The 14,953-nt window shown below is 42.2% G+C and overlaps 1 protein-coding gene and 1 pseudogene across 3 annotated transcripts in view; one reads left to right on the top strand and one right to left on the bottom strand.

The window, feature by feature from the left end:
* The window catches only part of CMTM8 (CKLF like MARVEL transmembrane domain containing 8), a 108,956-nt gene extending 95,258 nt beyond the window's left edge, over positions 1-13,698 (bottom strand). The window contains exon 1 of one of the 3 annotated variants that reach the window (XR_004300104.1): positions 12,216-13,400. Coding sequence is in view for 2 of the 3 variants with exons in the window: in XM_032408860.1 (XP_032264751.1) it covers positions 12,216-12,518 (303 nt within the window). In the remaining variant the exon portion in view is untranslated. Of the gene's footprint in view, positions 1-12,215; positions 13,401-13,454 lie in introns of those variants that run through there. The other 2 variants (XM_032408861.1, XM_032408860.1) reach the window with 2 other exon arrangements.
* On the top strand, positions 5,799-5,885 carry LOC116635336 (annotated as a pseudogene).
* Positions 13,699-14,953: the final 1,255 nt, after the last annotated feature.

Below are 14,953 nucleotides of genomic sequence, written 5' to 3'. Positions count from 1 at the left end.
ACATTAAAAATACCTATAAGTGAATAACAAAACAGCTGAACTTCTCTTTCAAGGTAGCTAACCAGACCTGTATGCTTACCTCTTCATCCTCCCAAAATCCCACTGAAATGACCAAAAAGCCAAACCAAACCAAATAAACAAACAAAACCCACAAGTAATTTAAAAACACAGAGTAGTGCTTGGGCACCTGGGTGGCTCAGTTGGTTAAGCTGCCTTTGGCTCAGGTCATGATCCCAGGGTCCTGCAATCGAGCCCCACGGGGAGCCTGCTTCTTCCTCTCCCTTTGCTTGCTGCTCCCCCTGCTTGTGCGTGCTCTCTCTCCCTCTCCTTCCCTCCCTCTCCCTGTCAAATAAATAAATAAAATCTAAAAAAAAAAAAAAAATACAGACTAGTGCTGAAAAGCTGGATAGCGCAGCAGCGGCAGCCTGGAACAGTGAGGGGCACAGGAACAAACTAATGACAAACATGGGATTTCTAACCTTTAGCTCTGGAAAGGAAAATTGAGGACCTATCAAAAAAGGTGAGCTTCCAAACAGACCCTCAGAAAAATCCAGACTAGAGTTAACAACAGAAGTGGGAGAAGGAATAGGCCGAGAGTAATCTGCTAATTATGAATTTGAAGGCTTAGAAGCTCCCAAGTTAATCATCGTCTCCCCGATTCCCTCCAGCAGTTACTTCTGGAAATAGCCCCCAAGACAAAGCTTCAAGACAGCCAGATGATTCAACAAGCTATGTGCACACCTCATAGAAAAGTCCACACAGGTACACTACTCCGTAATGTCCCCCCTTCGCCGGATTAATATTTCTCTTCCTCTGGAAACAAAACAAAACAAAACTGACTAGATACAGGTCATGTGATGAAAACCTGTGTTCACTGCCAGGGGCACAGGATTCTCACTCACACTAAGCACTCTCCAGCCATCTCATCTACAATTACAAACCAACAAACATGAATCACCAAATGATTGAGGAAATCAGCCAGAGAAGGAGCCAACAGATTCAACAAACAGAAGAGGTCTCTCCGCAAACAAAGTGTAAATATACTAAAGGGTCTTAAAATGATTCAATTAAAAAAAAAGAAGCAATCGGGCTACAAACTAAAAAGAATGACAAACTGTTGGGATTTTAAAATATCAAAGCCCAAAAAAAACCATACTCCACAGAAAATCTGAATTGGGGCTGGAACTGTTATTTCCCTAAAACTCTGCAAAAGAACAAAGAGAAGGAAAGTTTGCGGGAAAAAAAAAAAGCAAGGAGAAACTGAAGACAGTTTAATCTTTCCTGGAACTTCTGGATTGAATAAAGAGTTTTTGGAAGGAGAAAACAAAACAGATGCAGGAAATACAGAAAGGTTTTCTGTGCTGAAGAGAGATTTGGATATTAGTTACATGGGTCCAATGAAGGCTGATAAATGAAGAATGCTTTTCTAGATACATAGTGGTAAATTATATTATCTCTACAGATCTCTAAAGATAGGGAGAAAATTCCAAAAGCTTCTAGGGAGATTTAAAAAAAAACCATTTGGTTGCTTAAAAGGAAATAAGAACATTATTCCCACAGAGGAGTGGGTTTATAGCCTAGGGTAAACAAGCCCTCTGACTTAAATGTTACAAAGATTATGTTCTGCAAGAGATGCAAAGGACATATTCTCAGCAGGGATCACCAGGGGACATCAGGCTAGAACTGCCCTGAGAGAGGGACTTCAGGTCCTCTCCATCAATACCAGGTTGGGGCAACAGCATTCTGTCTACCCAGCGAGAGACCCAATCAGGACTCAGAAAACTCCAAGTGAGGGTTTAACAATCTTCTTTAATTCCTAACCACAACAACCTGAATGAAGCTCCAGTATAATTACCAGATATGGTTGCAAAACTACCTTTCACAAACCATTTCACCCCAATAAAACAACATCCTATCCACAATTTCTTGCTATACCACCAATGCCACCTTTCTACATTCTCATGGGTAATGCAACGTGCAAGTCACTTCATGCAAGGCTGGGCTGCAACTAAGTCTGTGGGAATGCACAATCATGAATGGACAAGACCTGGGAGGGACTGAACCTCAAGGCCTGTCTAGGGTCTACCAGACCATCATGTCTCTTATTAACAGTACTGGATGCTCGAAGACAATGAAGCAAGGTCTTCAAAGAATGAAAAGAAATGCTAGGACCTATAATTTTATACCAAATTATTATTCAAGTATGAAGATAAAAGAAAAATGTTTTTAGATGTGCAATAATTTAAAAAGTTTACCATCTTCAAAGTCTTTCTAAAACAATTACTCAAGGAGTTATCTGGAAATTGAAAAATAAGAAAGTAAATGACACAAAAAATTGACAAAAGAGTGTGAAAAAATCTAAACTTGTTAAGTCTAAATAGTTGTTCAGTAATGTGGGTGGGAAGCTTCAGACAACCAGCAAGAGACAATTCCTAAGAAATCAACTTTTTAAAAAGTAGTGCAGCGGGGTGCTTGGCTGGCTTGATCAGTGGAGCGTGTGACTCTTAATCTTGGGGCTGTGGGTTTGAGCCCCATGCTGGGTGTAGAGATTATTTAAAAAACAAATTCATTAATTAAAAAAATCTTTAAAAAAATAAATAAAAAGTACTGTAGGGATTATAAAACAGTGCATCCACTCTGGAAAAAAGTCAGGCAGTTTCTCAAATGGTTAAAAGTAGAGTTTTCATATGATCCAGCAATTCGCCTCTTAGGAATACATGCAAGAGAAATGAAAATATATGTCTACAAAAAATTTGTACGTGAATATTCTTAGCAGCATAATCAACAATAGTTAAAAGGTAGAAAAACCCTTGGGGCGCATGGGTGGCTCAGTCCTTAAGCGTCTGCCTTGGGCTCAGGTGATGATCCCAGGGTTCTGGGATGGAGCCCTGCATCGGGCTCCCTGCTCAGCGGGAGGCCTGCTTCTCCTGCTTCTCAATCATATGTGGACTTTGAGAAACAAAACAAACAAACAAGCAAAGGTGGGGGGGGGAGAATGAGACAAAACAAGAAACAGACTCTTACCTAGAGAGAACAAATTAATGGTTACCAGAAGGGAAGGGGGTGACAGGATGGGTGAAGTGGATGATGGGGATAGGGGAGGGCACTTATTCTGATGAGTACTAGGCAATGTGTGAAATTGCTGAATCACTATATTGTACACCTGAAACTAATATAACACTGTATGTTAACTGGAATTAAAATAAAAACTTAAATAAAATAGTTAATTTTATGTTTTGTGAATCTCACTTCAATTCAAAATAAAGGGACAAGAATATAACAGAAAAGTGTTAGCCAAAAAAGCTTGTATGGTGATATTAAAATCAAACAAAATAGATCACAGCAAATGAATCAAAAAGGTTGGTCTTACATGAGTGTAGAAACAATCAAATATAATATTAACAAATTAAATTCAAGAGTAAAAAAAAGTTTTAAAATATAATAGAATATTAAAAGAATATAACTAAGTAGAGATTTATTCCAAGATCACAAGAATGATTCAACATTAGATTTCCTAATATGATTCACTCCATTAGCAAATTAAGGGAAATAAAACCCTGGGTGATCACATTGATAAACACTCCTCCCCCCAAATTCTATCTTCTAAATTCAATAATCGTTTTTGATTAAAATAGGTACAAGTTAAACTTCCCTTCCTTAACTCAATAAAGAATATGTACCAGAACCTGTAGTTAAACCTGTACTATCATTAACACATTGGAAACAGCCCAACTGAAGTTATGAGCCAGCCAAGGACACTCATATCATCCCAATCATTCAACATTACACTGGTAGTCCCAACCTATGCAATAATGAAAAAAAAGAAAAGTATAAATATAAAAAGGAAAAGAAAATCCAGGGTGCCTGGGTGGCTCAGTTGGTTAAGTGTCTGCTTTTGGCTCAGGTCATGATCCTGGGGTCCTGGGATTGAGCCCCACATTGGGCTCCTCACTCAGCAGGGAGTCGTCTTCTCCCTCTGCCCCTCTGCCCATCTTGTGTTCTCCCTCTCATGTTCTCTCTAATAAACAAATAAAATCTTTAAAAAAAGAGAAAAAGAAAACAATCCTTATTTACAGATACTACTATAATTTACTTATAACATAAATAAAACTATTAGAACTAGTAACTCAAATAAGATGGCTACACACAAGATTGAAATAAGAAAAATAACAGCTTCCTTATAAACCACAAATAATCAGAAATTTATAAATCCAATTAATTTTTGACAAATCTCCCTTATCAAAATTGAGAATTCTTAATTCTAGTAAGAAATACATAAGGGGTGCCTGGGTGGTTCAGTCAGTTGGGCGTCTACCTTCTGCTCAGGTCACAATCCCAGGGTCCTGGGATTGAGCCCTATGAGCTGGGCTCCCTACTCAGTGGAGAATCTGCTTGTCCCTCTCCTTCTGCCCCTCCCCCCACTCAGGCTCTCTCTCGCTCACTCTCTCTCTCAAATAAATAAATATTTTTAAAAACCACATAAGATTCATCTGGAAAAAACTTAGGACTTCAAGAGCATAAATAGACCCAAATAAATAGAGACATACAATATTCCTAGATTATAAGATTCAATATCATATTAATTTATAATATTAATTATAATTAATTATATTAATTTATAAATTATCAAATTAACTTATAAATTTAATACAACTCAATCAAAGTTGTAAGAGGGTTTAAGGAACACTGATTCTGAAAATCACTTGTATTAGTGTAAATATACAAGAACAGCAAAGAAATACAAAAATCTATAAGACTACTGGATATTAAAATTCATGATGAAGCTACAGTAATTAAAAGGGCTTGGAATTGACTCAGGAATAGAACACATTAGGGTCAAGAAATAGTTACACATATATGGTAATATGATATGATTAATGGTGAGACTACATATCCATTTGGGGAAAAAAGGTGAAATCACATTCTTACCTTATACACACAAAAGGAACTTATGGCTTAAGATGGTAAATACTTTTAACACAAAAAAAATTCAACTATATTTTCTTCAAATATCTGCATAATCCTGGGGGTAGGGAAGCCATGTTTAAGCAAAGTAAACCCTAGAAGACTAAATAAAGATAACGGTTTAAAGATTTTATTTATTTATTTAGAAAGCATCCAAGGGAGGGAGAGAATCTCAAGCAGACTCCATCCTGAGCATAGAGCCTGATGTGGGGCGCGATCTCACAACCCTGAGATCATGACCTGAGCTGAAATCAAGAGTCTGACACTTAACCAACTGAGCCATCCAGGCACCCCAAAGATAACAGTTTAGATTTCATGCAAATTAGAAACTTATTTTGATGAAAATGGCATGACTGATGCTATTAACAAGCGACAGAGAAAATTAATACCCATAGTATATAGAAAACTTATAAACAACAAAGAAGAACATAGAAAAATATCAAGATATTATTAAATGATGAAATAGTTGCAGAATTTATGTAACATGCTCATATACAGAAAAAGGTCTGAGAGAAATGCGAATGGTAAGTACGTCAAGGCAGGTGGGTAGATGAGGGGTGGCAGGAAGGATGTAGGTTAGCAGAGACTTTCAGTTTTCATTCTATACATAAATGATTTGAAATTTATCTTTACAATGAGCACTTATTACTTTGCTGTAGGCTTCTTTAATTCCATTAACCCATAAATACATCCTCGTTATAAAAAATGTAAACCTATAAAAAGATAAGCAGTTAAAAAGCAAACAACCCATTCAAACACATTCTCCAAACCAATCTTATTTCTCTCCTGGGAGGTAATATTCATTTAAGTTTTCTCTCTCTCTTTTATCTTTTATCGCTTCTCGGCCTTTTGGCTAAGATCAAGTGTAGTCTCTCTCTTTTATATCTTTAAAACATTTTTTAAAGAAAGAAAGAGCCCATGTTTTAGATGAAGAGGAAAAAACAAGCAGTTACCAAAAGAAGAAATAAATGGTTGATGAGCATATTTAAAATATTCAACTTTAATAATCACAGAAATGCAAATAAAAACAATTTGTTCTTTTTCACATGTCCGGGGTCCCCTAAATATCAGCTGATGTTCTTTCTGACTAATGGTGTCTATGCCAAACTAGTTTTTATTATTTTGAGTATCTCCCACTCCAACAAAATTGGCAAATATTAAAAGAAAGTTTGAATATTTGCAGAAACAAACCCTGTTACACACTGAAATACCACTAGAGGAAATGAAAATCAGTATAAACTTTTCTGTACAACTTGGCAGCAGAATCAAAAGTCTTAAAAACACATATGCTAAACCACCAAAAAAAACCCTATTAGAACCAATAAATGACATCATCAAAATTATAGGATACAAGATCAAGGATACAGAACTCAATTGGATTTCTATGATCTAATAATGAACAGTCTGAAAATGAAATTAAGAAAATAATTCCATTTGCAAGAGCATCAAACAGAATAAAATACTTAGGAATAAATTTAACAAAAGAAAAACAAGACCTGTGTGCTGAAAACTACAAAACATTGTTGAAAGAAATTAGAGAAAACCTAATTAAACGGGAAGACATCCCATGTTCATGAATTGGAAAATTTAATTTTGTTAAGATGGCAATACTCCCCAAATTGATCTACAGATTCAACACAATCCATATTGAAATTTCAGCTGCCCCTTTTTGCAGAAATTGACAAACTGATACTAAAATTCATATGGAAATTCAAGGCACCCAGGATAGCCAAAAAACAATTTTGAAAAAAGAAAAATTTGGCACACCCACAACTTCTGATTTCAAAACTTTCTACAAAGCTACAGTAATCAGTATAGTGTGGTACTGGCCAAAAGACACAGATCAATGGAATAGAACTGAGAATCCAGAAATACACCCTTATACTACATTTGATTTTTGACAAGGGTGTCAAGACAATTCAATGAGAGAAAAATAGTCTTTTCAACAAATGGTGCTGGGACAATTAGCTATCCATATGGAAAAGAATCAACTTAGACCCCTATCTCACACTATATAAACATAACTCAAAATGCATCACAGACTCAAAGGTAAGACAAAACTATACAACTTTTAGGAGAATACATAAAAGTAAATCTTCATGACCTTGGGTTAAGAAAGTCTTCTCAGATATGATATCAAAAGCATAAGCCACAAAAGAAAAAAATATATATAAATTGGGCTTTATCAAATTAAGAATCTTTGCACTTCAAAGGACACCGTCACATAAAGTGAAAAGACAACCCACAGCATGGTAGAAAAATATTTGCAAATCATCTATCTGATAAAAGACTTGTATCCAGAATATGTAAAGAGCTCTTACAACTCAACAATAATTTTTTAAACGGCAAGGGATTTGAATAGACATTTCCCCAAAGAAGATATACAAGTGACCAATAAGCATATGAAGAGCTGCTCAACATCATTAGTCGTTAGAGAAATACAAACCAAAACCACAATGAGATAGCACTTCACACCCTGTAGGATGCCCAGAATCAAAAAGACAGAAAATAATCTTAGTGAGGATGTAGAGAAATTGGAACTCGGATTGCTGGCCAGATTGTAGTGTAGTGCAGCCACTTTGAAAACAGTCTAGCAGTGCTTCAAGCTATTAAACAAAGAGTTACCTATGACTCAGTCATTCCATTCCTACGTAAGTGCCCAAGAGAAGTGAAAACATATGTCCACAAAAAAACTTTGTTCATGAAGGTTCATAGCAGCATTATTCATAATAGCCAAAATGTGGAAACAACCCAAATGTCCATCAATTGATGAATAAACAAAATAATATATATATAAAACAAGAGAATATTATTTGGCAAAAAAAGGAATGAAGTACTGATACATACTATAGCATGGATGACCACTGAAAGCATTATACTAAGTAAAGGAAACCAGACAGAAAGGGCCGCATATTATAGGGCCATTTTTGTGAAATGTCCAGAATAGCCAAATCTAGAGACAGAAAGTAGACTAGTGGTTACCAAGGGCTGAGAGGAGGGAAAAATAAGAAGTAACTGCTAATAGGTATGGGGTTTCTTTCTAAGGCGACAAATATGTTCTAAAATAGTACTACAACTCTGTGAGTACCCTAAAAATCCTTGAATTGTACATGTTAAAAAGGTCGATCTATCTTTATATTTATGATCTATCTCCATAGAGCTGCTTTTTAAGAATGCATATGCTAAATTTAACTCACAGAACTCTACACTAAAAAGGGTGAATTTTCCTGGATACCTCAATAAACTTGACTTTAAAGAAAATTCATAGACTTTTTATTCAATTCTAAGTACTCATCCTTAGAAAGCACTAAAGAACCACCAGAAAGAGTTAGCATAAAGGAAGTCTGTTACATTTTTAAAGGAAAGAAACACAACCTGAACAGTAGGGGCCTGGATATTTATGGAATACTATGTGGCTATTAAGAATGTCATAAGATTAATTATTAATGAGGAAAGGTAATTTATCAGGACTCAGCAGGACACCCGGCACTTTCAGATTGGGTAATCCAAGTTGAGTTTAATAAAGGTGTTATTTATAAAGCAGGGTGCAGGAAAAGCACAGTGATAGTGTAGGCCCTGGCAATGGTGAGCAGCTGGAAGTGAATGGCTATCAGAGCCAGGGAAAACAGCTGTGTGCAGAGGGTTGCCAGACAGCCCGCCTTGCATGGAGGGACACAGTCAACCTGCTGAAAGTCAGCAGGGAGGGATCCCAGGGACTGAATACCCAGAACCTGCTCCCCTTTTCACCTCCCAACCCCCTGCGGGTACCAGTTTTGGATGAATCCAGTGAAACATCAGAGGGGAGCCCCTTGAGACAGTCCATGCAAGTCAGCCTTCAGGGTGGAGAACAGAGTGGAGAAGGGTGTAGAGTGGATCTGCGGGACAAATGGGAAATATCCAGCACAGATGGCCATAGCAGTAAATGAAAGAATAGTTTACAAGTGACTGCATCCAAAAAAATTACAGAAAAATGATACATAACCACTTGAAAAATTCTGGAATGGTTTATTCCAAGTGCTAAATAGTGATTCACTCAGAGTTCCTTTACAGTGGTGCTGCTGGCAATTGGTAAAGCAATTCATTGTTGGGACTGTCTCATGCACTTCAGGACATTTAGTGACCCTGACCCCCAGGACACTAAACACCAGTAGAAGCTTCAGGTATTACAATAAACAATTTTTTTTTTTTTTTAATCCTATCCATTCCTAGTACCATGCCTGTTAGGAACCACCATGGGGGCTAGAATGACAGGGGGTTTTTCTTAACTACATTTTTCTATTTTTTCTACAAAGACTAGGTATTGTTTTGTGAAATGGAAACTATGTTCACTGTTGTTGTTTTTTTAAGAATTCAACAGGATAGTATGATTTAGATTCCAGCTTTCAGTAAACTCTATTCGTCCTTCCCCACCTAAGTCTGCTCATGACAGTAAGCATACAAAAGGTGACCTAAATTATTACACAGATGCTGTAATTCATTTCGAAGTCACCAATAACAGGAAGGGTGCAATTAACTCAGTTTCTGACAAATCACTTTAATTCTTCAAGCACTCGGAATTGTCATAAGATCACAGCACCCTACAAGTCACAGGTCAAGTACTGGATTGCTTCTAGCTTGTTATAAAACTTTAAACGGAAGGAAATGACTACAACTTGGTTTCAACACAATGTTACATTGGCACAGCCCAAAGTGTTTGAGTAGGTTAGTTATGACCACTCACTCCTGGGGGAAAGCCAGGGCTAGCGAATTTGACAACAGATTTGGGGAAACATTGTTCTCTATTATTTCATTTCTCCCAGATTCAAGCAGAAAGTCCGAGTCTTAGCAATTCTTTGTCTCGATATTTGGGGTTTTTTTAAGGCAGAAAGTAATATTCTTCTGGGGACAGGTCTATCTTAATGCCAGTGCGGGGACAGCAATAGTTTGAAACCTGCTCCCCTCACCCCCCATAGAGAATCAGTGGTACCGGATTGCATTACCTCCAAGAAACCAGCCACGATAAGCCACATCCTGATTTAGACATTAAAACATGAACAAAAAAGTATCTTAGATCAAGAAAGCATATATCATTTAAGATGATCCTTCACATTTTTTATTTTAGAAATTCTCCTAACTTAAAAAAGTATTTTTAGTTTAATAGCTTTACACTACTGATAATAATTTAAACCAGCAGAACTTCGTGGAAAGATAATTTCAGAATATGTAACAAAACCCTTAAATCTGTGCACTCTTTGACACACAATTGTACTTTAAAGAACTTTTCCTTGAAAAAATCACTGGATAAATGTGGAAAGAGGGACAAAGAAGGAAAATTGCTATAGCACTGGCTATACTAGTAAAACCTAGAAACATGTTAGGTTTTATTTTTTTTGAACTTATATTTATTTTTCTTTTGAGAGAGAGAGTGCACGTGTGCGCTGTGGATGGGGGGGGGCGGAGAGACAGAGGGTGAGGGAGAGAGAGAGAGAATCCCAAGCCGGCTCCACACTCCACACCCAGCACAGAGCCCAATGCAGGCTCAATCCCACAACCCTGAGATCCGAGCCAAAATCAAGAGGCAGACACCCAACCAACTGAGCCACCCAGGCACCCCCAAAACATGAAAATGGAGGAAATCAAATACGGTATTTCCTTACAACAGAAACTATAATAATTGAGAAACCCGAGATCCTGAGAAATGCTTATGGCATGGTAATTGAACACAGCATGTCCGAACCCATGTGTAAAATTACAAGAAAATATATGCATAGAAAAAAAGAGTAAAAGGGGTTTCAGAAAAAAAACAGAAAACGGAAAGGCAAAAATCAACTTAAAAAAATCTCCTTACACATACATGAGCTTTCCTGATTGAAAGAAGACATGAGGTCCTCATTATAATGGAAGAAAATGGACTCAGAAGAAGGCACATTAGTGTGATCTGACAGATCTCTTAGGAGAAAGATCCAGAAGGGAAAGGAAAAAAAAAGGATGAAGAATTGAAATTTATGAAAACAAAAAACAGTATAGCTCGAAGATAATGGAGAACTGCTTTCAAAATTCAGCAGGAAAACAATTTCCAATCTAACATTCTTTACCTAGTCAAACTATTAATTATGTGTAACAGTCAAATCAAGGTATTTCGGAAGATGTAAATCTCAATTCACACATAATCCTTTCTCAAGAAAGGACTAAAGTCTGTGTGGTCCCCCCACTGGGAGTAAGGCGAAACAGAGAGGGACACTGGTCAGGAGAAGCAGGGGACCCAACCCAGAAGAGAAGGGGAGAGAAAGACTCTCCAGGGTGCTGCTGCAGGAGACCCCATGCCCAGGTGAGCAGGTCGGGTGGGAGCAGGTCAGAGGCTCCCAGAGAGGACTGCTCATGCATGACCTCAACAGACTCCCAGGTGTCTCTCACTTGCCTGATAGGAGATTTTGACAATTAAGGTAAAATTAGTGACTAAACAGCTAGAGAATGAAGAAATGGCAAAAGAAAATTACCAACTCCAGGGAAACAAACTGGGCAGGAAAGGAAAAGGGCTCATAGACCACTCAGTGGCTCAACTGTGAACAATGTCTATGGTGTCCTAAGGTCAACACTACACTGGTTATTAATCTAACCTAAAATATTGTGGGAGACAGGAAGGATATATGTATAATACAGGGTGGAGGGATGGGTAAAAAGCGGTCTGAGAGGGCTAAAGCCTCTTCTCTCAGAGAGGGAAGCCAGTGGATAACACCTACAACTGGGGGGAAAAACAATCAAGGAACCGATTATAAATATTTATGGCTCTAAGAGATTTGCAAGTAAGGAGACGCTGGGGCAAACTTACAACTCTGTAACACTGACTCTTTAAAACATGTGCATATATAGTTGTCAAAAATAAAAACTGAACTATTGTAGTGGTATGGGTAATTTTTCTCACCTGCTTTTCCATCTTAAAAAAAATTTATTGAGATCTAAAAAGATACATGCCAAAATATCAACCACTCGTGGTTATTTCTAGGGATGGGATTGTGGGCCATTTACATTTTGTCCTTCACTTTTCTATTTTCTGCAAAAGCATGGAACATAGAGCACATTGGGCAGAAATCAGAAAACAAGAGGCATTTCACTTCATTCCTGATCGGAATCCACCCTGCGGGAGAAGCCCCCATCTCTGACTTTAGCTCTGTTTGTTCTGCTCAAGCAGGGGAGTCTGCCAACTACTTCATTCACACAGCAAATATTTGTCGAATTCCTATAAGCCAGGCCCTGCAAGGTGAGTCCCATACCTTAGTTTTTTTTATTGGGTCTCCTGAAGTCCTCAATACCAGCTGCGCGAACCAGCTAGGGGCTGAGCTGAGCCAAGGCTTCTCCAACTTTATGTGCAGGGGAATCGATTCAGTAGATCCGGGGTGGGGTCTGAGACTTCCGAGGAGCAAGGAAGCTACTTGATGTACACAGGTTTTGTTGGGGGCTTCTCGGAGAAAGCATCTGAGTCTTCTGCCACGTCTGTACCGCCATAGCTCACATTCCCTAACCCCACATAAGCTAGATTTCAACTCCACAAATGTGCAAATGAATGTGTGTGACATATGATGGAAAGGGGACTGGTTAGACAGCTGGGAAGGATACCCCTTAGCAGTTAAGAGCAGGGCCCTGGAGTCAGGCTGGCCTGGGGTTGAATCGCAGTCCCACCACCCCCAGGTGTGACTGACTTCCGCTCTCTATGCCTCAGTTTCTTCCCATGTAAAATGGAATAACTAAAGCCACCTTTACAGGGTAGGGCTGTTGTGTGGGGTACATGAGAGCACAAAGGCATTTAAAGGTCTTGAGGGGACTCCGGCCCATGATGAGGACAATAAACAGTAGCCCTCACTAGCTGTTAATAGGGCTCCAGCCAAGAAGGACTGGCTGGGACTTCAGGAGAAATCACTTGATCTCTCAGCCTCCATGTACTATGAAGAGGAGAATGCCCATGCCAGGCCTCCTCCCCAGGAATGTTCTGAGCCTAAACCAGGCAGGAAAACTTCTGGTCCTCAACGGGGCTGAAGCCCTCAGATTTTACTCAGGAAAAGTTTCTTAATTCACCTCAATTTTACTACCAGGGAGATAAATAGGCAAAGAAAAAAGTCCCCTCCGCTCCCCTATATTTTAGAAAGCTTTGCTTTTAGGGAGGAGCCATCCACGTGGAGATCAGGCAAGGGAGGCATCAGGTGTCCACGACAGTCATTAAAACAGACCCCACGCCCGCCAAGCATCCCGCTCCCAAGAGACGCCACGACCACCGAGAGGACCCAGCAAGTCGGGTCTCTCCCCCAGTAGACATCCTGAGGGTCACGACCCTCTTGCCCAAGAAAGCGCAAGGTAATCGGGCCTCGCTCGGAGAGGGGGTCTCTGAGTTTTGCACTCTGGGAAGAAGGCGAGACTGAGCAAAAAGGGTTCCCTGGAAGCGGGTCTGCGGAGGCACGACGCCCGGGTCCACCAGCGCCGCCCCCCCCCCCACCTCCCCGCGCGCGCTCGGCACTCACGATCTCCGCCACGATGAGGAGCCCGGGCAGGGTGCGGAGGAACTCCCGGTCGTAAGCGAAGCTGCTGCTGCTGGTGGAAAAGTTCTCGGCGAAGGAGCTGGCAGTGGTGGTGACGGTCTGAGAGCGGGCGCGCTGCGGCTCCTCCATCGCCGCGCCTCGGCCGGGCTGGCCCCTCCTCGGGGACCCCCCGCGCGTCTGGCGGTGGACGCGCGGCCGGGAGCCCTGGGGACACCGGCAGGGGGGAGGGGAGCGCGGCGGGTGCGGGGAGCGAGGCGCGCCGGGGGCGCCCCCCGGGGCCAGTCCCGCCGCGGCGCGTGTCGTGCGAGTGCGCGGCTCCCCCCGCTCCTCGGCGCGGGGCTCTCGGACTGCGCTGGGGCCCAGGAGGAGGAGGAGGAGACGGCGCGAGGGGAGAGCGCCGGGCGGCCGAGCTAGGCGCCGGAGGCCGGGAGGAGGGGAGGGGGCGTGGAGAGGGGCGGGCGCGAGGCGGGCTGGAGAAGGACCGCCCCGCGGAGGCGCCGCGGGCCGGAGCCCTCTTCACCTGTTGCCGGGGACCGTGCGGCCGGGGTCGCGGGGCGGGCGGCGCGGAGGAGAGGGCGCGGGGGTCCCGGGCGCCTGCCGCAGCCGGCCCGCCCAACCTCCGCCAGGCCCCGCCCCCTCGCGCCGTCCGCTCCGCTGACCTGTCTCCTTCCACCTGGCGGCGGGGCCCGGGCTGCGCGGCCGCGGGGAAAGCGAGGCCCCTGAGGGGCTCCGAGGCCCCGGGAAACACCCCCTGCGCGATAACAGAGGCCGAGGGTCGGGGGGTGACTCGAACGCGAGAAAGAGCGGCCGGAACTCTGACCCGGCCGGACCTTCGACCCGAGATCGATGCGACGCCGCCGCGACTGCCCGGGAGCCGGCCTGAGCTTCTCCCCCTCCCTCTGCGGCCGCCACCGAGGGCCGGCGTTATTTCCTGCCCCTCCTGTCGGGAACAATTTGAGGAACCAAGCTAATCGCTGGGCTTCGAGGGCGAGACTCTTCCAGGCGCTCGCAGTGGCTCTATCGGGGATTCGTGGAGTCTAGATGACGGCGCCTGGCCCGGAGACTGGACGGGGGGGGATGGGGGGGGGGGGGTCCCCGGTCACGATGAATCGGTGTGACCATCCCGTCGCACTCGGAAGGAAATGTTTGGGGGGTGGTGGAAGGTTGAAAGGTGTGGGTTATGTCAAACGGGCTGTGCTTTTCTGGGGTGGGGGAGGGGATGAGGGTGCCGCGTGAGTGAGACAGCTTGTTACAGGGTCAAGTTAGACCTGAGCTCCAACGCGGCACTTGCATGTTTCAGCTGTATGACCATGAGCCAGTGGGCTCCACCCCTTTCGGCCTCAGTCGTGCCACCTGTAAAATGCAGGCTCTGAGAGACTGGTCCTCTCCCCAAAAAGAGGATCTTCTGGGTGGTCCCTCCCTCTCTTTTGTAAAAGGCTGGCTGGCAAGAACCGAATTTTATTCGGAAGCCACCAAAAGGA

The sequence above is a fragment of the Phoca vitulina genome, unplaced genomic scaffold, assembly GCF_004348235.1.
Source record: "Phoca vitulina isolate PV1807 unplaced genomic scaffold, GSC_HSeal_1.0 scaffold10, whole genome shotgun sequence".
Classification (NCBI taxonomy): domain Eukaryota; kingdom Metazoa; phylum Chordata; class Mammalia; order Carnivora; family Phocidae; genus Phoca; species Phoca vitulina.
The sequence above is the reverse complement of the archived record's forward strand: the minus strand, read 5'-3'. Positions and strand labels throughout refer to the sequence as shown.